Source organism: Paramisgurnus dabryanus, chromosome 5, assembly GCF_030506205.2.
Source record: "Paramisgurnus dabryanus chromosome 5, PD_genome_1.1, whole genome shotgun sequence".
Taxonomy (NCBI): domain Eukaryota; kingdom Metazoa; phylum Chordata; class Actinopteri; order Cypriniformes; family Cobitidae; genus Paramisgurnus; species Paramisgurnus dabryanus.
This window is the reverse complement of record NC_133341.1, coordinates 26,025,869-26,048,799: the sequence shown is the minus strand read 5'-3', so window position 1 is coordinate 26,048,799 and position 22,931 is coordinate 26,025,869. Positions and strand designations below refer to the sequence as shown.

The 22,931-nt window shown below is 36.9% G+C and overlaps 1 protein-coding gene across 1 annotated transcript; it reads left to right on the top strand.

Annotated features, from left to right (window-relative positions):
• Positions 1-1,433: 1,433 nt before the first annotated feature.
• cds2 (CDP-diacylglycerol synthase (phosphatidate cytidylyltransferase) 2) lies at positions 1,434-22,882 on the top strand. The gene is made up of 13 exons (XM_065250633.2): positions 1,434-1,610; positions 6,838-6,980; positions 7,467-7,563; positions 8,694-8,791; positions 11,289-11,428; positions 14,063-14,121; positions 14,394-14,476; positions 14,573-14,660; positions 14,941-15,009; positions 16,500-16,652; positions 16,988-17,107; positions 18,882-18,985; positions 19,289-22,882. The coding sequence occupies exons 1-13, from the start codon at positions 1,545-1,547 to the stop codon at positions 19,419-19,421; spliced, it is 1,353 nt and encodes a 450-aa protein (XP_065106705.2). The 5' UTR covers positions 1,434-1,544; the 3' UTR covers positions 19,422-22,882.
• The last annotated feature ends 49 nt before the right edge of the window (positions 22,883-22,931 follow it).

Sequence of the window (22,931 nt, the reverse complement as noted above, 5' to 3'; positions counted from 1 at the left end):
TAACACTGAGGTGCTGACTACACGTCAGATAACACCATTAGGAAAACATGAGCGAGCAGCAGTTCAACTCCTCAACAAAGTGTACGGCCATATGATTTCCGCGATGAGGAAAACACGGACAGAATCGCGAAATGCATACAAATGGAATAAACTGCACAACGCGGAATGCAAGTTGGCAGGTTTTGGATTGTCATTTTTAAAACCCATTATAACTCATTAACCGGCAAATGAAAGGACAGAAATGCGCGAAAACATTTCCCTTTTGTGTAATGTTGGACTTAAAGAAAGGTGTGTATATACGTCCGTTTCTCGTCATGCATCGCAAACAATGACAAGCGCCTCATCAGACTATAAGCAGGTTTCATTAAAGCCCGGAACACAGCAGACGAAAGAGGTACAGTATAGTTTCTTGCACGCGCACATCTGCACCGCTTTGAATACAGGCACGAGGGTTCATGAAGCGCGCACACAGAGAGCAGTCAGCACACGCGTGATCACTAAACTTAAGTTTTCTTTCTTGTCTAAGTGAACATAAACAGCTGGATGTTTATCAGTATATTGAAGCAAAGCAGTTTTAAAGCTGTGTTGTGTCTTAAAGTGACAGACAGTAACCTGGTGCTTTCTGTGTCAGAAATGTTTATTACACACCAAAAATTAAAATCACTCCTTACTCTTAACTGAACAAGCTTCTGCAGCTCCACATTTAAAATCCTACAGTGAGGACTGTGCAGTGTTTTATTTGTATTTTTTGCTTATGTTAAATCATAGATTCTAATCACTAATATATTTACATTTATTACAGATGCCTGAAAAGTAAAACAAGATGAGTATAGTCTTATGATTAAAAGAAAAAACTAAACATTTGCTTGTCAGAAGCATTGTTGTAGTGACAGCCAAAATACATTGGCCTATATGTTATTTTAAATAAAACTTTCAATAAATTTTTGTTAAATTGTATTTTAATGTTCTTAGATTAAAAAGTTGTCTTAAGTTTGTCTGCAGAAGAGTAAAGTCCTGCAGACAACTTGGTACAATGTTTAAGAGGTTTTTAAATAAACAGTAGCACAGCATCTTTCTTTGGTGCTATTAAAACCACCACAACAAACCTGGATGTAGCTCTTTTATTATATACTAATGAATCGCACTTTAAATCGCGAATTGTAATTTTGATCAGAAAAATCGCAATTAGATTTTTTCTCTGAATCGTGCAGCCCTACTACAGTATGCTACAATTTACTATTTACTACAATTTTTTTTTCGTGGGAGCTAGTAAATACAAGTCAGTCTTGCGGTAACTCTCCTCATTACAAAGAAGAGTTTGACCACATTTTACAGAGATAACTGTTATATTTTCCAGGAACCGTAGTCTTCTCAACTTTGACCGCTAGATGGCTGTCCCCTGCCCCCGTTAGTATACGCATGCGCATTGCGCACTCGTTTCCTTTCGCGTCCCAATAACAATCATTGAAAACGAGTAGCAAACCCCCCGACGATTGCAAATTCATCGTCTCTAGGTCTTTTATTTTCAACAAACGAAAGCTATCATGGCAGAATTACGACATCGAGGAGCGATGGATAAAGAGTTTCAGCATAAGAACTCGGAGGATAAGGTAATATCTAATACGAGAGATGTATGTTATGGCTACCATACTAGCTACATCATGCTCTCCTGTCATGTATGTTAAGCATCTGCTGTGGGTCGATGTGTTTCTGGATCATGTACGTGTCAAGTCACATTTAAAGAAAGCAGGATGAGAGGTTTTAATGCTTAATTTTGATGAATGATTTTTTTAGCTAAACCCCTAATCAGAACTCATGCAGAGAAACTGAGCATCAGGCAGTAGATGATGTTCAATGTACTGAAGGTTTCCTGTCTGTCCAAAGCAAGCATTTATCAGACGCCAGTATGTTTCCTGCAGTTGCCATGTTACGAAAATTAATTTAAGTGGCGTGAACAATCCCTCTACTGTTTATGGAGACGAGCTTGAGCTTAAACTTGCAGCAGGGTTTAATGTTATTTAGATGTGAATGGGAACTCAAGAGAGATAGAGGATTTTAGGAGTCCATGGACTGATCTAATACTGGGTTGACATGGAGGTGGAGATCACAAAGAATGAAGGTGGCATTAGTACGTGGGTGAGTGATCTGTAGGCATGAGTACATGTTTAAACCGTAAAATCACAGTATGTTTGTTAAGGTGACACTACTGACTAATGCCATACAACAAACATCTGTGGATGCTAGGAATTCATGCTGCTGTGTAGTAAACAAGCTTGTCTGTAAATGTTTGTGAGAACATCCTGTGGTCATTGGATTGTGTGGTTGACCGTGTAACTTCCTACCACGCGTTTTGTTGTACCTTTGTCATATTTGCTCTTAGGGGAAATGTCTCAAAGAATGACTGCAAGAGTTACTTCTATTTTTAGGGTTACGAACGTCACAACCCACACTTGAGTGATGGAAAGAATCATGCTTGTATGTAACTGTTAAGTAGTGACAGGGTCTGTATCCAACCAAAAAGATCCATATGTTCTCAAACATGAAGATTACTATTTAAACTTATTACACGGCACTCTTAAATGCTTGATTCTGATTGGCCAGTCGCGACATTCCAAGTAATGTTATTCCGAGATAACAACCGATTGATAACACACAGTGCTACCTGGAAGCTGCAAATAATTTTGATGGGTACAGTTAAATATTACACAAAAAATAAATATGCCATTTAATAACATCTATGACATTATATTTGCAAAAGATTAAACCAAAGGTGTCTGAAAGTAAACAGGTTTTCCTAGCGGAAGGTCAGCATTCGTTAAAAATTAGCATAAGTAAAATATTTAATGTCCCTTACCTTACTTATGAGGTAAATATTTGTGTAAAAAGCAGGATAATGTGAAGGCAGCTGGGTGTTATCGCAAAATAAGCCCCTTCGGTCTGTTTTTGCGATAACAACCAGCTGCTTACATTATCCCGCTTATACATTATTCCTTACATATTCAATGGCCTGTCATCAATTATTCCTTACTGTAGTTTTTGGTCTTGCAAATTCAAGCTTATAGTGCTGCCTCATTTTGCAGAATAAAAGTTTTTGTTTACATAATATATGTGTGTGTATACTGTGTATAATAATTATGTATATATAAATACACACACACTCATACATGTATAATTTTAAGAAAAAAAATATATTTATATAATAAATATTTATATTTATATATAATATAAATTATATATAAATATAAACATGTATACAAATGTTTCTTAAATATATACATGTGTGTTTGTGCGTGTATTTATAAATAATTATTATACATAGTACACCCACATATATTATGTAAACAAAAACTTTTATTCAGCAAATGATTAGTCGCGATTAATCGTGAGGCAGCACTACAAGCTTGTATTGTCTTCATTTGGATTTCGGTATTCAGCCTTAAACCAAACTTGTTATTTTACCGATCCATGTATGCTTGTTATGTAAGTGTGAGAAGACTTTCACAGTTTTCCACCATTAATCTATTTCCCAAGATATTCCAAGCAGTTATTACACACCTCTATTTAATGTTTAATTCGGATTAATCTTGGCAATCCATCAAACATTTTGTATAATGACTGCTAAAATTTATAAATGACTAATGTCACAGACAGCAGCTGATATTTTTTACATAGCTGAGCTGTCATACTGAGCAAAACCTTAACTTATATCAGTATTATTATAACAAATATTCATTTGGTTGGTAATACTGCCATTACATAAATAGGACAGTGTGCAGTCTGGTCATTTTAACAAAATAAATCCTAACTGGGTATTCAGGACTCTGCCGGACACCCCTTATTTGTAAGAGAATTCAAGAATTCCTTACATTCCTTCAGAATGAGGTTGGCCATTAAGTTTATTACATTAGACTAAAGTATGCCATCATAATTGCCATGAGACATTGTGTTAAATTTAGAATTAAACAGGCAATACATTGTATAACTTGGTCGTCGCCTTTATTTGCAATAGTCAGCAAGCCGAAATATTGTGTTTCCTCAGGGTGTGCTTTTGCGCAAGCATGAAATAATGTCAATAGTAGTTGTAAACTTAAAGTACACACTTAGAGTTGTAAACATCTCCTGACGCATTTGTCGCTTGTCATATGCCACAGGAATATGCGTTGGTCAAAATGTCTAATTTCCAGATGGCCAATGTTCTGCAACATTATGACAAGCCTAATTCATCAAAGTCTGTTAGGAAGATTGAGCATTTCTCCCCTTTCTCAGGAAGCATGGGATGTCCTCGGTTCCTGATGAGCTATTTGCGGTCGGTGGGGCAGTTGAGGGACAGGGGAGGAGGAGCAGAGGGAGGGTATTTTTAAACTCTGGCATGTTAAATATCAGGATGTAACCCCTCTCCATGGCAACGCTGGATCCTTCTATGGTTAAAAGGAAGCTGTCGAGTGCCGGTGGGAGCAGCTTTATGTTAGCAAACTAATGTCAAACACAGAAGAACATGCTTTCTAGAACAATCCGACTGGTTCGGCCCCAGCTGACGATGACACACTGTGCAGCCTGTTGCTATGGTGATAAAGATAGGTCAATAGTATGTGTGTAACAGTCTACTATGCGAAGCCAGTTATATATGCTGTCCTATATAGCCTTAACATTATACTTTAATTATTTTTAATTACAATTTGTGTGGTGGATTTAGTTTTATTAGTGAGCTGTGATTGGAACAGATTGCTGGGATTTCTGCTGGGATTTCAAATTTTTTTTCTGGATGCAGATATAACGTAGCATGGTGAACAGCTTTTTAGTATGTTGTAAACAGAACTCCAAATATACAAATATAAACTTTCTCTGCCAGCGTTTTTTTTTTTAGGTTGCCAGCCAGCACCGGCATTTTTTATGATTTTCACTAAAGTTTAATGCCTTCCAGAAAATGTTCTTCTTTAAATATATAGACGGTTTAGAGAAGCTTTCGTGGAACACATGTTACTTCCGGTAAACTCCGCTAAGAATAATTAACACCAAAACCCCTTAAAGTAGTTTATTTCTATAACCCCCAATTTCCACCGACTGCGGAAAGGCTGCGAATCCGCTGCGGAACGGTGGCGGAGTCAATCGGTTTCTATTCAAGTCAATGTGTGTATTTCCACTGACTGCGCTCCGAATCCGTCACAGCTCCGGCCATCCGCAGCCCTCCGGCACAAATACGCAGAGCTTCTATTTTTGACGGATGCCGGACAGCTCAGCAGGGCGGAGCCATGACTTTATCGCGTGATCATACCTGAATTCGCGAGAACTTCTGTTTTTTTATTAAATCTTTGCAATACAAACATTACAAACACACACAAATAAAGTCATTAATACAGAAACAACAAATAATAGACAAGAACAGAGCCAGGGGGAGTTTCAAATAATACATTAAAGATAGAGCATGAATAAATTAGTTTTAGCAACCTTCTTATTTTTGAATTTTGGATGGATTTGATGTACTGCTCTGTCTACGCTTTTATCTCGTGTTGTGATCTGGGCTGGTTTGTAAAAACGCATAATTTAACGGCATAATGGGCAGAGACAGAACTAGGTATCGCGCAATCATCACGTGAATTTGCGAGACCTCATGGGTCCTCGTCACTTCAGCACGCAGCCGCTCTGCAACAAATACGGAACTGGTGGGTATTGGCGGACGGCGGAGTGCGGAGCCGTATCGCAGCGGAGCCGATCTGCAGCTGCTACGCAGTTGGTGGAAATCCGGCGTAACAAGCTAAATAAACAACACGTAGATTACCTAGGAAACCAAAACATTTGTTATTTTCGACAAGGTATTTGTTCAAGAGTTCAGTTTAGCAACTAGTTAGACCATTAAACACATGCATCCGATGAAACTGTCTATAAACATATAATATATCAAATGAAAGAACAGACCCTCTGCTTTCAAAAAACCCAGTTTCATTCTGTCTCTATTTGTTCACTTTTTATCACTTCTCAGATATGGGTAGGGTTCTTCAAAAATACAAAATTTTGAGCAAAAAACATGGATTTTTACAGTTTTTGGATCGGTGGATGCTTTAGTGTTTTATAAGTTGGGTAAGATCGCCACCTAGTGGATGGTAACCAAAATATGCATTGCTGTAAAAACTCGTCATTGGCAGGAAAGCATTTTCACATTTTTGACGAGATAAGGGAAAGAGTTAAAGCGTAACTAAACCCCTGGTCAGAGCCTGACTCCGCCCACTGGCAATATTTGAAAAATGCAAGAAAAGTGGGCAGACCCCAACGGAGATAGAGGGGACGAACTAAGTGTGTGGTGATATCGTAACAAGGGCGTGGTGAGCTTGAACCTGCTTACGTCACGAGTCATTTTTTGGACCCATCATCCAATAGGAAAATTCAACTGCAATAGCCACCGTTCAACCTGAAGAGGGCAGCACTCAGACGTTTTTACACCATATATTGTAGTATTGAAACACTTTATACCCAAATGTAAAAAAACTTACTAAAATCAATGAACAGCACTAATAAAGCCCCATTCTTACAGATCATTAACTAAAAAAAAGTTGGTTTAGGGTTTAGTTACTCTTTAAAAAGAACTGCACTGCACTGAAAAAAACTTCTGGACATCGGTTGCACATGATTAAATTAGGTTTTCTTAAAATGAAATTAACATTAATTTAATTTTAGGAAAACTTGATTTAATCATGTTGAACTAGTGTACATAATTAAATTATGTCGTAGATCCAATTTTTTTAAGGAAAAATCATTTTAAGAAAACTTCATTTAATCATGTGCAGCCAGAGATTTTTTTCAGTGTGTATTGTGTTTGTTTCATCTTTTTTTCTGTCTGTTTAGGGTTCTGAGACGGACGGCAGGTCTGAGAGAGACGGAGCCTCAGACAATGAGAATAAATCGGACTCTGGGGTTCCTGAGGTTCCCGTTCCTCCTGATGACACACCAGAGGTTCTCAACAAAGCCCTTTCAGGTCTCTCCTCCCGGTAATAGCAACTTCTTCCAAAAATTGTTTAATAAAGTGTAGCAGTGTCAGTGTGTATTTGTCCAATTCACTGTAGGTATCTCTGGTCATTTCTGATGGCTTTTTATAATGGCAGTTATTGATGTATGCATAAAATAATGTCTGTAGTAGCTTTGATTTCATATTTTCCGTGCTTTACAAATATAAACTTGAAAAGTGCTATTCTGTAAACCCATTAGAATTTCCTGAGGGAACTCGTGGCTCAGAAATATTCAATTCACTTCCGGTTTTTAGGACCACAAACTAAACAGCTCAATTATTGTACAGTCATGTTACTGTATAACATGGCCTCACTCCAGAAATGATCACTTGGCTGTTGCTGTGAACACCCAGCGCAGTGCAGATGGCTGATTCAATAAAAAGGCCACATGAGCTTTTGGCCCTCGCATTAGGAAGATTATATTTCCATCCAATATGTTTTTGCGTTAATGTGTTTTCGCCCCTGCAGGTGGAGGAACTGGTGGGTGAGGGGCATTCTGACTTTGGCTATGATTTCCTTCTTCTTCATCATTATTTATCTGGGTCCGATGGTGCTGATGATGATTGTGAGTGTCTTCTTTTCCTTTTGTTGCAGACATTATCATGACTTCTGACTTGTTCTGGGTTCAGTACCATAAACGGTATTTGTGAGATAACGTTGGCTACAAAATCCTTCTGTTATTTTTAAAAAGCAAAAGCTGCGTATAAATTCTCAATTATGATGAATTATGGCCACACATTCACACAAACCCAGAACTTTTCTTATCTGAAAAAGATAAAAAAAATGGAGAAGAATACTTTGAGCATGTGCATAAGCATGTGGGCCCACTGTTGTTGTTGCTGTTACATGACAAAGCGGTATCTGACTAGGGTCAACACAAGTGCTGATGACATCATCGTATCACAAAATATATGGATTGGCTGTACTCACGAAACCGTTCTGAGACCTGTTTTCAAAAAATAGTGGTTTCTGGCTCCAAAAACACCGGATCCATCCGGACAAACACACTGATACGATACTCATTTTTTACATTTACAGCTAAATGTGTCTCCATGTGGACAGGCTCTAAGCCTGCTAAAATGCACACACGTAGTGATTTATTAGTTTATAGATTGCCCTTATGACCCTTAAACTGCAAGTCTTCAGTTATAATCTATACCTAGATTTGTTGTGGTAGGTACACAACAGCCAAATAACCAGACACAGTTATGTCAAGAGGTTCTGACATTACAGAAGACAAATATTGTCTTTGTAAACATTCAGCTGGAGCTGTTTATCCAACCCACATCTACTTCTGATTGGTCTATTGTTTTAAAACCCCTAGTCGTAGCCTTAGAGAGTTGGGATTGTAACCCAAAAGTCTCCTGTTTGAGTCTCACGGCCGACAGCTTGCGACGGAGGTGCCCTTGAAAACGGCACATTTGCCCAATTGCAGTTATATCTGCCCACAGCTCCAGGTTGGGTTGGTATAGGTTGAAATTTCGAGTATGGGTTCTTGACAAACATGATGTCACACTTTATTAGCTACACTTTATGTTACATTTCCGTATTTAACAATTAGTGGGGCTAAGAAGCACTCAATAAACAAATAAACATAACATGTGATGCAACATCCAAAGTCTCTAGTAAATCATGTAGATAACACATGCATTGCCTCTTGTTTCTTTACATTCTTGTTCTCTCTCTGTTTTACAGGTGCTATGTGTTCAGATCAAGTGTTTCCATGAGATCATCACAATTGGTTACAGTGTCTATCACTCATACCACCTGCCCTGGTTCAGAACATTAAGTTGGTGAGACCCACGACACACACCTGCCACCACTATTTTCACGCTCGGTCAATCCCCCTCTTCCTCCTCTCATAACCTCTCAACCCACATCTCTCTTTCTGTCTCTCTCCTGCTGCTCCAGCCTGTACTGTAATTAGAGGCCATCACCATCACTTTCTTCTTATCTCTGTGGAGTGTTGGCTTTAATTTTCTTTTTGTTGAATTAGTTTCCACTGCACTTGTTTTTCATTCAGTTATACATGCTGTCACCAGCTGTATTGAGGTACAGTAAATCATAGGCAAACATACCCTGCGCCCCGAAATCACATACTGTGACAGTAGGTACTATATAGTATGAATATGGATATTATGAATGAATTCGGTACATTACGTGACAAATAAGTCAATTAACCATAAGTGACCGCTGTTTAATATGTACAGTACTGTGCGAAAGTCTTAAGCCACCATGCTACCATTAGAGTTGTTGTTTTTGCAATTGTATAGTGATCATATATAATTATTTCTCAGTCTCTTTATATGAATACAACCAGAAAATACACAAAATGTGTATGTAGTATTAAAACAGCTGAAGTGTCAAGTATTTAGGGTAAACTTCCCTTCCACTTGAGCAATAGCAGGCAGCTGCAGGATCTCTTAAACCTAAATGAAATGAAATCCTAATTTCTAATTTTAATCAAATGACTTCAGGACTTCAGTCTCCTAAAAAAAGGTCAAGATGTGTTTCGTGCCAAGAGAGGTCACATTAAATACTGACTGATGCCTGAAGAAGACATTTAGTTCTGAAAATTTTTTGTTTTTAATTTTGTGTACATATTTTCTGTTTGTATCTTAAAAAAAGAGTGAAAAATAAATATGGATGGACATTTAAACTCTGCTAAAATAACAAAGCTGTTGATAGTGGCCTAAGACTTTTACCTTTGGCCTAAGTACTGTATGCCTTTGAATAGACCCTTGTTACCACTTTTTGAATGAGACATCACCTTTTCTTTTTCTTTGTTGCATCCTCTTTGGGGGCTTATGGGTAACGTGTACACCAAATGAACACATTGTGATCTTGCCAGTAGTAGTAGGTCATGTGTTTTTCGAGTACTATGAATTCGGACGTACTTCTCGCCCCTACTGCTTTTCACCTACTAAATAATATGGACGTAGCCGGTTTCAGACGCGGCGATAGACTTTAGATTTTTACGTTTTTTGAAGGAAAGATTCAACATGTGACATTAAAGGGATAGTTCACCCAAAATGAAAATTTTGTCATTATTTACTCATCTTCATGTTGCTGTATGAATTTCATGTTAAAGACAAATTAGGAGATTTTGAAGAATGTTTGTAACAAAGCAGATCTGGGGCACTATTGACTTCCATTGTAGTAAAAAAATAATAATACTGTGGAATTGAGTGATGCTATTGATTTTTTTGGATTCAAACATTCTTCAAAATATTTTCATTTGTGTTCAGTAGAGCAAAGTAATTTATACACTTTTGAAACAACTTGAGGATGAGTTAATGATAGCAGAATTTTTGTATTTTTTCCCAGCTATACCTTTATAGCCCGGAATACACTGCAGGATTTTTGCACTCCTATAAGATCGTTATCACACTGTGCGACATGGACCGTTTAAACTTGAGTACGACAAGCATGTGTCCGATGATGACACAGAGGCTTCGGCGGCTGCATCACATGTTAGCGCGAAGTCACCAGTATCCGCTAGTGATAAACAAATACCAGTATGCAGGTTGTAGCAGCAAACACACCGTGCGTTGATCATGCTGAATTTCTGCCACTGTCAGAAAACTATCGTAGGCTATCTTTGGACGTTAGATTGTTTCACAATGGCAATCTTTCATCTTCATAGCACCAAAAATCGTGCAATGTATCCCGGGCTTAAGAGCCATTAAGATCATTTGCATTCTGATGTTAGTTTCATAACAGTTAGCATGTACATGAAAAAAACTATAATTTCATGCAAATTATTTTTCCTTTGATTTCAGAGTGAAATTGACATTTTTAATGAGATGAGATTTCAAAGATTGGTAAACTTTTCTTGAATTGTTTGTAGACTTTATAGATTAGTTAAGTGCTGCCTTACATAAGTCCTGCTGTGTAGCATCTTACTGTGTTTTATTCATGTTGTCACAATTTTACTCTCTTCATAATCTATCTTCTAGATACAGTCTGTCCATTTCTGAAATATGTGACTCTGTCAGTGAAATCCAGGCTAAAGTCTCATTATATGCTTGGGATATTAGGAACATCAAAGTTTGATCTCACTCACTGATTTCACCTTACTCAGTCAATATTAAAGATATGAACTAAATATATGTTCTTTATATTATGTAGGATGATTTTATGTAGAAAACCACAAGTTACAAAACTGACTTTAGCTTGGTTTTCACAAACTGAATCGCATATGGCCTCACAACTAAGAGAATGATTAGATTTTGTTATAGCCCTGTGTTATAATGCTTTCTGACTGTCAGTTGTAACGGTTTCTATCAGGTACTTCCTGTTATGTGTGAACTACTTCTTCTATGGTGAAACGGTGACAGATTACTTCTTCACCCTGGTGCAGAGGGAGGAGCCTCTACGCATCCTCAGCAAATACCATCGCTTCATTTCCTTCGCTCTTTACCTCACAGGTTAGAACATCATGTTTCTCATAAACACACCACTTTATGTCACCATTGCTATTTTTGGGAGCTTCTTAAACAAACCCTGTTATTGCTTTGTATTCACCCTATGACTCAATAAACAGATACTTATGAGATGATCAGTCTTGTAAATGACATTTGTGTCACCATTTGTCATGCAGTTGTGGTGAGAGCTATAGCTGTAGGTTTAATGCATGTTTTAAGTGTGAAGTTCATGCTGTACAGGATGTGGTTGAGCACTCTGTAAGTACTCCCCTTGCTCATTTAAAAAAATGCAAGACCGCAGATTTAAACATTTCATAGCGAATGAGCTTGAATATTAGCTAGTAGGGCTGCATAACGATTGCAGAATTTTTTTTTTTAATTTTTAATATAATATAAATGATACATAAATATACAAATGTATATACGCATGTAAACATGTCTTAAATATATACATACATGTGTGTGTGTATTTATCTATACAAAGTTATTATTCACAGTTCACACACACATATGATGTAAACTTTTATACAGCAATAGTTTTATCGCAATTAATCATTATTCAGCCCTATAAGCTGGGCAACATAGCTGAAAATCATTAAATGTTTGTTACTGTAGGAAATTCTTATTTTAAGATTTGTGACCCTTTCTGTGCAATCTAGACTAAAGTCTCATAATAATGAGATTATGAGCATCAAAGTTTGATTACACATTTATTTCAGTCTCTGACATGGCCCTGAGATGTTTAACATATCAAGGTTACATTTTCATAGAATACTCTTTACATTTATGTAGGACGATTTTAATTTGAAAACACTTTGAAGTAAATCACCAAAGACTTTAGCTGGATTTTTACAGGCATGGTCACAATTTTGTTCATTCTCATTTTGATCAAACAGCCATTGTTGCTAATCTGAATATAAACAGTAAAGCAGATTTAAATTGTCTCGCAAAAGTAAAATACCTCTCACTTTTGAATCACACAACAAGGATCGTAAAGGTATATAAACTTCGAGTTAAGGAAATTAAAACATCACAATATTTGCAACAATCAATAGCAAAGTCATTGGTAGTTTATTGTGAATATTCACTATATCTATCTCTGAGCCCTATGTTATAGGCCTACTGTTTAAAATGATAAAGTGATCATAACATTTTTGGATGTCATATATTATCTTTCCAAGGGGTGGTATTATCCCCTTCTGACATCACAAGGGGAGAAAAATTTCAAAGACCTATTTTTTCACATGCTTGTGAAGAATGGTTTAGCAAAACTTAGTTACTGGGTGGATCTTTTTCCCATTTTCTAGGTTGATAAAAACACTGGGGAATCAATTATAGCACTTAAACATGGAAAAAGTCAATTTTCATGGTATGTCCCCTTAAAAAAAAAGAATTTTACTTTTTTTTATCGTTTCTTATTTTCCACCCATCAGAACACACAGAAGCCTTCATTTATGTCCCGTTTCTTTGCTAAAACTTTAACTTTACCTAACGTTTAGAAGTATTAAAATTCTTTATTTTTTGGAAACTATTGACATGCAATATTTCTACTATTTCAATATGTTGTTCAGCACTGCTCCAAGGCATGAAAAACATTTATTTTAGACCAAAATCCACAAATATTACGACATGCTTAAAAATATCAAAATATGATTTTAGATAAACTGCCGTTATTAGGATGCTAATCTCATAGGGACAGTTTCCCAGACATGGTTTAGATTAATCCAGGACTAATCCTTAGTTATATTAAAAGAACAGTATGTAAAAAAATTATATCAATTAATCATAAAATGGCCCTGATATGTCACTAGACATTAAGAAATCATTTTCATTTCAAATACTTTTTGCACTGACAACAGTGGTCCGGCCAGGATATTGTCATTTAAAAAGTGGAGTTGCAGCCCTCAACTGATGTTTATGTTGTTATGTTGTGTATTGGCCACCAGTTGTGTAATTGCAGTACCAGTTTTGGCCACAATCCTACATACTGTTCCTTTAAGTCATTTTTACAATCATACTTTACATATGTCGGTGTTTTAAATTACGGCATGTGAAACATGCATTTGAATTTGGGACTAGGGTAAGCCCTGTCAGGGAAACCGCCCCATAGAGTTGCATCAGTATTGTGTAAATGACTCATAGGAGTGGGTGCGTAATTGAGCTAATGGGTATTTTTCAGCTCAAGCGTTATATCACAAACATGTTCACAATTTATTGTTAGCTACTTGGCATATGTCACCTAAATTATTTCTAGATTGCTATTATAGTTAGATTAGCTAGTCTAGTTAAGCGGTTACCAATATGTTTTTTTTAAGGAGGCTCACTGTGTAGCCGGCTATTCGGAATCTAATTGAACCAATGATCTGGTTTTACAAAGTGCAACAAATATGCATGTTGCTGTGTATTTTTCAAATGTTATGCTTACCAATCAGATGTATAAATGTCCTACTTTTTTAAAATTTACTTTAGGGTAGTATTCTCTTTATCGGAACACTGTTGGTTTGAGTTTTTTCATTGGCTGTTCCTGTCAAACAGGGTAGAATTAATGGCAGCGTGACTGGGACAAATATAGCCAAAGAGGAACATGCAGGAATAACATTAGTGGTGCTGTGTTTTTTACCATATTTGTCTTTACAGGGTTCTGCATGTTCGTCTTGAGTCTGGTGAAGAAACACTATCGCCTGCAGTTTTACATGGTGAGTGTGTGCCTAGACTCCGAATCCTCAAATTACCTGTCTATTATAAATCCATTGTACCACAAACACACCATCATACTTACATATTAGCTCATTGTTTGTAGTAAGCTGCCTACCTAGATCCTAGGCACCCGGTCTGTTTTGAAAGGTGCATTATCCAAAATCTTAAAAGACAATCCCAGAGACAATCTCACTGAAAACATTCATCCAGGACAGCAGACATAAATTATGTTTTATTTAATATAAATCTCTGTCCATCTTTCTCATTTCAGTTTGGTTGGACCCATGTGACTCTCCTGATTGTGGTGACTCAGTCCCATTTAATCATTCATAACCTGTTTGAAGGGATGATCTGGTGAGAGGATACTTTGTGTCAACCACTATCAAACACAGTTGGTTTCTAGTGTTTCTGTTGTGTTTGGAGTAAATAGCACAAGTTATTTGTGTGCAGGTTTATTGTGCCAATCTCCTGTGTTATCTGTAATGACATCATGGCTTACATGTTTGGCTTCTTTTTCGGCCGCACCCCTCTCATCAAGGTTTGTGGTGTAAATATAATATATTAGTGGTGTAAATAAAATATCTCCGAAGTAGCTATATTTATAAATATTATGTCAACTTTTTTTAAACTCAAAAAGTCTTTATTTTGCTTGTACTGTTTTTTTATTGAAATTAATTTGCTTTTATATTTTGTTATATTCTGCAATAACATTTGTGCATTTTTTTAATGTGGCAATACTGAATAGCCCAAATATTTTTTAAGGACACTATAAAATGTTATGGTTTGTTAAAACCACCGTTGTTTTTTTTTTTTTGCAGTTGTCTCCTAAGAAGACATGGGAGGGATTTATTGGTGGCTTCTTCTCCACTGTTGTGTTTGGCATCCTGGTAAGTTCAACTCTAACACAAACCCGCATCTGTGAGAGATGCACCTCTGACTTACTAAATCAACACTGTAACTTTTTTTGGCTGCGTCCAAATACCCACACTTGCGGTCTTGGCGACTCGACAGGAAGTAAGTGCGCACGACTGTCCCGTGTCTTAAAACTGGCAAAGTGCAGTGCCCTAAACCCACACTAAACCCGCACCCACGTTACGTTTATTTTTAAGATAAGTTAATAGTTTAAATGGCTTGGCTACTGATGTGTGTGTGTATGTATTGTTCTTTATTGGTAAATCAATTATTTTTACAGTATGAATCGCTAAAATACATATTAGAGCAATACTATCATGTATTCTATAATATCATTTTTTCCCCATTATTTTCCTGTTTTCTATATTTTTTCCTTATATTTATAGCCTATGTGTTTGCTCTGAAAACTATTATAAAACTATTATGTTACATACAAATTAATTTGTATAAGCCTGTACACTGTACATCATGTGTGTGTGTATGTGTGAAATATTTATATATTTATTAAGTATGTAAACATCATAATTTTAGAACAAACAAGAATAATACATAGGCTAAGATATAAGGTAAAAAGAAGTAATAGAAACCGGAAAAATGATGAAATATTTAATAAATGGTGATATTAATGGTCTTATGAACTTATTCAAATCTTTAATCCTTCTAAATAAATTATAAACGTAACGTGGTGAAAACGCTATAAGAGACACATAAAGGGGAACAGACTTCTGGACGTCTTCTCTAATTATTTTCTATTCTAAATATTAAAAGATTTCCAAATGATTTCATCACTCCAGTCTGTCCGTTTAAGGGCTTATTGCAACCATAAACACCTACGTTTATCTTTAAATGGTGTATTTGAAGATGGTATACTATAAAAAATGAAGGTCATCTTTTTTTGGCATTCCTATTCTGACACTCAACAGCACAGCAAGACTTTTCTAGTGAGTTCTATTGTTCGTTTCACTCATTTCTAATTCATTTCCACTGTTTTTCTGCCACCACATTGCGCGTGCAACTTGCAGTGACGTAACTGTGACGTCTACTCGCAAAAGGTCTGTAGGGGTACACCAATATATCAGACGATGATGCTTGCTATGCTTCTCAATGAATTACGGTGAAATGCCGCTACATCCAAAACCAGAGGGCGCTCTTGTGCAGAAAAGCAATATGCGCTGTAGACGAAGAACCTTACACAGCTCTAGGAATACGTCATGTAAGTAGTCAAGTACAAAGACCCAAGTGTGGATATTTGGACGCAGCCTTTGTTGTAAAGGGAAGATCCAATATGCAGTTAGTGACAAATTTACAAGAATCTTTGTCTTATAACTCAAAGTTTCTTGGCTGACACCCCTTTTTGCCTATTCCTGGAAAGGCTATTGAGTTCTCCCATTACAGTTGTATATGAATTCATCAAATGAGTCTGATAAATAACAATAACATTTCTCATTCCGTGTTCTTTCTCCAGCTGTCCTATATGATGGCAGGTTACCGTTTTTTCGTGTGTCCAGTGGAGTTTAATAATGACTCCAACAGTTTTACAGTGGACTGTGAACCATCTGAGCTCTTCCAGCTTCAGGACTACGGCCTGCCGTCTGTGCTGCAGTCTGTCACAGGCTGGGTAAACACACATACACAATCTGTTACACTGTATTTCTGTATAACTCCTTCTGTTTTTGTCTTTTTTTTAATGGTTGCTCTGCTAGTTGTCCTCTTGCTGCGTGCATGTGTGTTTGTGTGTCAAAGTTCTGCTATAAGCTCACAGTTTTTAGTTACTGGCACTGCCAGTGTTATTTTTAACCAAACAATGTCTGAACTAAGAGTGGGTGATGTATAGCTCAGTATTTATACAGCTGGCGAGAGTCATGTGCAACTGCCTTTATGCATGTAGACATTGCATTTATAGCTGGTGCCTAGTGGAAAAATCGAAACATTTCCTTCTTACGCTCTCCATAGACAACAGTGAAGCTGTACCCGTTCCAGATCCACAGCATCGCTCTGTCTGCTTTTGCTTCAATCATGGGCCCGTTCGGAGGCTTCTTTGCCAGTGGCTTCAAAAGGGCCTTTAAGATCAAGGTGGGTGTAATTTTCGAGGTCATCATCAAAGCTCTTTACAGATCCCATGCCAACATGAAAAAGACTTGTGTCCTCCATAAAACTATTGCCTACTTTCTGTCAACATCTAAACCAGGGGTCTCAAACTCAAATTGGCTTGGGGCCATTTCTGAGATTGACATTTAATCGGAGGGCCGCAGAGCTATTTTAAGGTTAAAAAAGTACAATATTTCTTTAAATTGACTGTTAAAATTCTATTATTTAATGTATAATAAAAGCAGTGGTTTTTATCTTTTAAATATACATTATTTTATATAAGTAAATAATTTCTTAACCTTCTCTTTAATAACTAAGGCCTATTAAAACCTTGCACTAAACTAACAAATAACATTTCTGTATACATTTATAAACTATTATAAAAAAATTACCATTAGTAAGTGTTTGTGTTTTGATTTATTTTGGATTGTTTACACTCATATTATTGACTTTATTATGTTCCATCTTTGTTATTCCACAGTTTTAATGAATTTGCTATTATATGTGGAAAAATATGAATAAGTGAAAGTGATCCTAAAACTTCTGAATGGGTAGTCAATGTTACATAAGCTAGTTAAACAGAAAAAAATTATAATACTGCTAGGTGTGTAATTGCGTAGCAAGCTACATAATAATATATTATACTTAATTAATATATAGCAGTATACATACTTTTATCCTCTGCATGTTTCTCCTCATCTTTCCTCTTTTAACCTGGGCACTTTGATGGCAATTTTTCTTATCTGTAGTTTATGTGTTGCATTACATCTACGGCTCTGCCTCATATTATGCGGTGTCTCCATTAGAAGCTGTGACTTGTTGATGTGAGCCCCACCGCAGCTCTATTCTGAGAAACAGCTGAATAAAAATCTTTCTGCGGGCCAGATTATGTTATATTGTTAAAAGCTGCCGCGGGCCGCAGAGAGGGGGAGGGCGGGCCGCAAATGGCCCGCGGGCCGGGAGTTTGAGACCACTGATCTAAACGATGCGTTTCAGGATCAATATAAGTTAAAGAAATAGTTCAAACTTTAAATTTCAACCTGTTCCTCACAAAAAGTTTCCACATTACTTGGGACCAGGAATATAGTGGACAAGTCCTATTATGATAAATTTTTGCTGTAAAACACTTTTCCTCATTCACTGTCATAATATGAAGAGCTGAACAAAAGCCACTTTAGTCAAAAAATAAGATTATGATGATAACCGAATGCCCTCGGCACGTATTATGCATTCCTCTTTTGCTTCAAATCTGCTTAATCGCTGATTTTTTTTTAAAAGATTTTGGCATTTACTTAAAGGGTTTTGCATTTGAGCTCATCTTACAGTACATTCACATGGGGCGAAATTATAAGTAAATGAGAGGGGTTAACGCTTGACGGAAGGCTTGTCAAAAGCCAATGACATTGGCCGCAACACTTGCACCGGTCTTGCATAAACGTAATTGGCTGGCTCGCACTAGGCTCTCCACTAATATTTAAATAAGGCGATCTGATTGGTTGACGCACACGTTGGCGATTGAAAAGTTGAGAAATGTTCAACATCTGCCGCGAGCAACGGCAGTGACGCAACATTGACGGATCCACAATTCAGTTCGGCAACGCATGACGTTACCCATCATAAGTAAATTAGAAGCGTTAACGCTTTCGCCCAATTTAAATGTACCGTTAAAGAAAAGCATGGGCAGATTATTCATTATAAATCATATTTCATTGTGAGTTTCTGGTCTCTGATCTGGTTAAACATATCTCCAATTCTGCAGGACTTTGCCAACACCATTCCCGGTCATGGAGGAATCATGGACCGCTTTGACTGTCAGTACCTAATGGCCACATTTGTAAATGTTTACATTGCCAGCTTCATCAGGTATGACTTCTATTCACTGATGTGGATTTGAATGTTTTCAGTAGTGTTGTGATATCCAGAATGATGTATGTTACTATGCCATATCTTTGTACACTGATTGAGAGATAATGGTGAAGCGTATATGACTGATACATTTTGATTTAGTCTGTGAAATTGTGCATTACACCATGGTGATAATGCAAGCAACCCTTGTTATCATTTAATTTGTCCTCTCACAGAAGAAGGCAAGATGCTAAAGATACCTAAGATGCGTATGTATTTGCACACTTTGCTTTGATATTTTCTTTCAATTCTTTCCCATAGAGGGCCAAATCCCACTAAAGTCATCCAACAGCTTCTAGCCCTAAGACCAGACCAACAGCTCCACATCTTCAACTCACTTAGGGCTCATCTGACAGAGAAAGGCCTGCTCCCTGCGCTAGAGGAGGCCGCCTAACCTGATGCCATGATCCAGGGAAATCCCACCAACGTGGGCAGATGATAGAGTAAGGGGATTCAGGCAAGAAAGTATTAGATTGGAAACATGGGAAAAGAGACTATGGAAAACTGAAATACAATACAATGTTGGGTCATTCCATTTTCAGTGTGTTTGAGAGAATGAGTGTGTGTGTGCGTGCGAGTACGTACAAATAAGTGTTTTTGCCTTTGTGTTATTTTAAACATTTCTTTTTGTGAATTTTTTTATGTTTATTAAGAATATTATTATATATATATAGGATGACACTTCATCTACATTACAGTTCTTTTTGAGTTGAGCATTTTCACTTGTGTACAAGTGTTTTGTACCTATAGTGTCTAAATATTTTATGTGTATAATGGTTTATTGTGTTTTATTTAGTTTTAATGCACTGCTCATCACACTGTCATTTCAACCTCAGGCCAAATTTTGTCTTTTGCTAGCCAATGTTCTCATAAGACGTCATTGTTTCAAAGATTGTATGGGTACTCGCAGATTTAGTGTGGATTCATGTTGCTTTTCCTGCTTTTTGGTTGAGATCTATTTGTTACATTTTTAATAGGAAGTATTTGTTCAATGATGCTAAATAAACGCTTTAAACCAATAGGTAGATATATTTATAGTTCAGACTCTTGAGACTACTGCAAATGACAGGCAGGTGAGGAGATTTTCTGAGTTTAAATCAGAATATTTATTTAAATAGTCTACACTGTAAAATAGTGAAAGTTGGATTAATTAAACGAATTACTTCAATTGGTAATGCTTATTTTTTTTTCAACTTTAAATTTTCAAGTTGACAAAGTATTTTTTAAAGTAGATCCAACTTTCACTTTTTACAGTATATGTATGTGACAGAATTAATTGAAATTGTCACACGGCAAAAAACATATTGTTACTCTGGACAGTGTAGAGATTGTTACACAAACTTATTTCGCACTGAAGGTTTAAAGGTTATTAACATTGTTGTGTTTAAGAGTCTAACGTCTTTTATCATTCATAGCTTTATTTAAATGCTCTATTGTTCCTTAAAAGATACAAAGTTTTTTCTTTGTTTTGTGTGTGAATGTTAAATAGTTATGTTACGTGTTTGTTATCTAGTCATCGGTTATATTTCATTTGTCTTTACAATTGTTATTTTTTGTTCTTTACTGTAACGACCAAACTTTCCTTTCAGTTCTTTTTTTGTCTCTGCTTTTTCATCCGCTCTGTTGTTAACATCACCTACTGTAACATCCTGCTCAATCCAAAAATAAGGACATAAAGGAAGTTATTTCATGCTGAAGAAAGGGAAGCATATTGAAAATAACTTGTGTGAAAGACTAGGCATGTCCTCAGGTCAGTCTGTACATTCACCAATAAAGATCCACGAGCATGTATGTGTACAATCTTAATAACTGTACCCTCAAAGCGTTTCCAAAAAGAACTGAAGGATAAATAGGCAGCTTAGTTTCCAGTGATTTTCACTAAGAAATCATTCTATACTTTTTTTAAATAGGCAAACCATTTCTTAAAGGGATAGTTCACCTAAAAATAAAAATTCTGACATCATTTACTCACTCTCATGCTGTTACAAACCCGTATAAATTTCTTTGTTCTGATTAACACGAAGGAAGATATTTTGAGGAATGTTTGTAACCAAACTGATCATGAACGGTTTTGTTGCAAACATTCCTCAAAATACCTTCTTTTATCTTCCTTCATCCGAACAAAGAAATGTATACGGGTTTGTAACAACATAACAGTGCATTCACCAGACGCGGAAGCGCGAGTGATTTACATGTTTAGTCAATCCAAAGACGTGAATAGGAATCCTGTGAATTGAGCGTTGCCGCGGGAAACACGCTACTTGAAAAATCTGAACTTTGGCGGATATTCGCGCCGTGTTAACCAATCAGGAGCTTGGTCTAGTAGTGACGTGATTACAGGAAGTAAGCGGAGTCGCAGAAGCACCTCCCATGACGCGAATTTCCACTTGAATGTCTCGAATTTCACGCGCGAATGAAGCATCATCTCAAAATAGCACGTTTTTGCCGCCTCTACCGCTTCTGATGTGAATGCACAGTAAGGGGTTGTGTACACCAAAACTTTTACGTTTGCGGCCGGCGCATTTTTTCAATTGTTTCTAATGGAACTCTGCGTTTTTCAAATAAGCCAGCAGCTAGCGGTTTTCGTCCGCGCTGAAAACCGGCACCCAGCGTTTTTTCCGCGCTCAGCACTGAGCACCGAGGTTGCTCCGCTCGTCAATGTCAGTTCTCACGCAGCCGTCCAATCACAGTGGAGGTGGGGCGGGACAGCACAGCAACCAACCGTCTCACAGCTGACGTATCAGAGCTACCAAAGCGCTTAGCTGAAGAAAGCTGGCACTCAGCTGAAAAACAGCTGGCATTCGGCGTTGTCCAGGCGTTTTCAGCCGCGTTTAAAAGTTTTGGTGTGTCCAGCCCCTAAGAGTGAGTAAATAATGAAGGATCATTTTTGGGTGAACTGTCCCTTTAACTTTTACCGCTTTTTCATTTTAGGTGACAAAACAATAACTCGCTTGAGATCACCATCATCAGTGTTTAAGTAGTGCAAAATATTTCTTTGCATTTTTAAATTCAGTCTTATGTTATCGTATTAGTTCAGTCCCATGTCCTGATTTTATAAAGAAAATTAATGCCATATAAGTAAAGATAATATACTGCATATGTTTAAAGTAGAGATTCTATTTATTTTACCTAGTTTTTAAATGGTCCTCTAAGTCGATCTGTGTACAAAGACCAGACAAAACTAATAGAGCAATTTAGACGTTTCATAGCTAACAGAGAGAGAGAGTCTGTAACTGATGTCAGGCCCTGACACCTTTAGGTGGTTTACCATAAATGGGCATTTATGAAAAGCATAATTTGTTAGATCATTCAACAGATAATAAATGTATCGCATGAGCCAAACAGATGCTCAGTCTTGTGTATGTCGTCATAACACTGTGTGCACTACCACTAGAGGGAGCCAGAGCGTCACTTTTGTATTAAAGTTAACCAGTAGGCTACATTTGATTGCGTCTCTGCTTTTGCATCTTGTTTCTGTCTGCTGCCATGATGATTTTGTCTCTTTTCCTATCAAGTGATGCTCATGTATTGCTCATTGGTTGTCTAATGTGTCAGATAGTTAAACTGTGCAGTTTTACATTCTGTATTTGCTTATTTTCCACAGAACTGTTGCAGTAAAAATAGCGTTTTTTTTTGGTTCTTCACCGATAAAAAGTAACCCCTCTCTGTTGAACAAAATGACAACAACAGTACATGAAGTTGTAGTTAATTTGACCTAAGTATTATGTTTCTGTTGTATCATGCTTTGTGATTTTCGATAAAGCAGATAAATGTGCTTTCCTTGCCGCTTTGTGTACGGTGATTGCTCATTTCTAAATAGTTAATAAAGAGGAAAGCTCAATATGTACACCCACACTTGTTCTCTTCCTCCTGCTGTCTGAACTTCCTTTTTATGTAATATGCA

Coding starts and splice junctions, on each gene's coding strand:
- cds2 (XM_065250633.2), top strand. CDS start 1,545: ATGGCAGAATTACGACATCGAGGAGCGATGGATAAAGAGTTTCAGCAT. Junction 16,653..16,987: donor TGCAGTCTGTCACAGGCTGG/GTAAACACACAT, acceptor CGCTCTCCATAG/ACAACAGTGAAGCTGTACCC. Junction 18,986..19,288: donor TACATTGCCAGCTTCATCAG/GTATGACTTCTA, acceptor TCTTTCCCATAG/AGGGCCAAATCCCACTAAAG.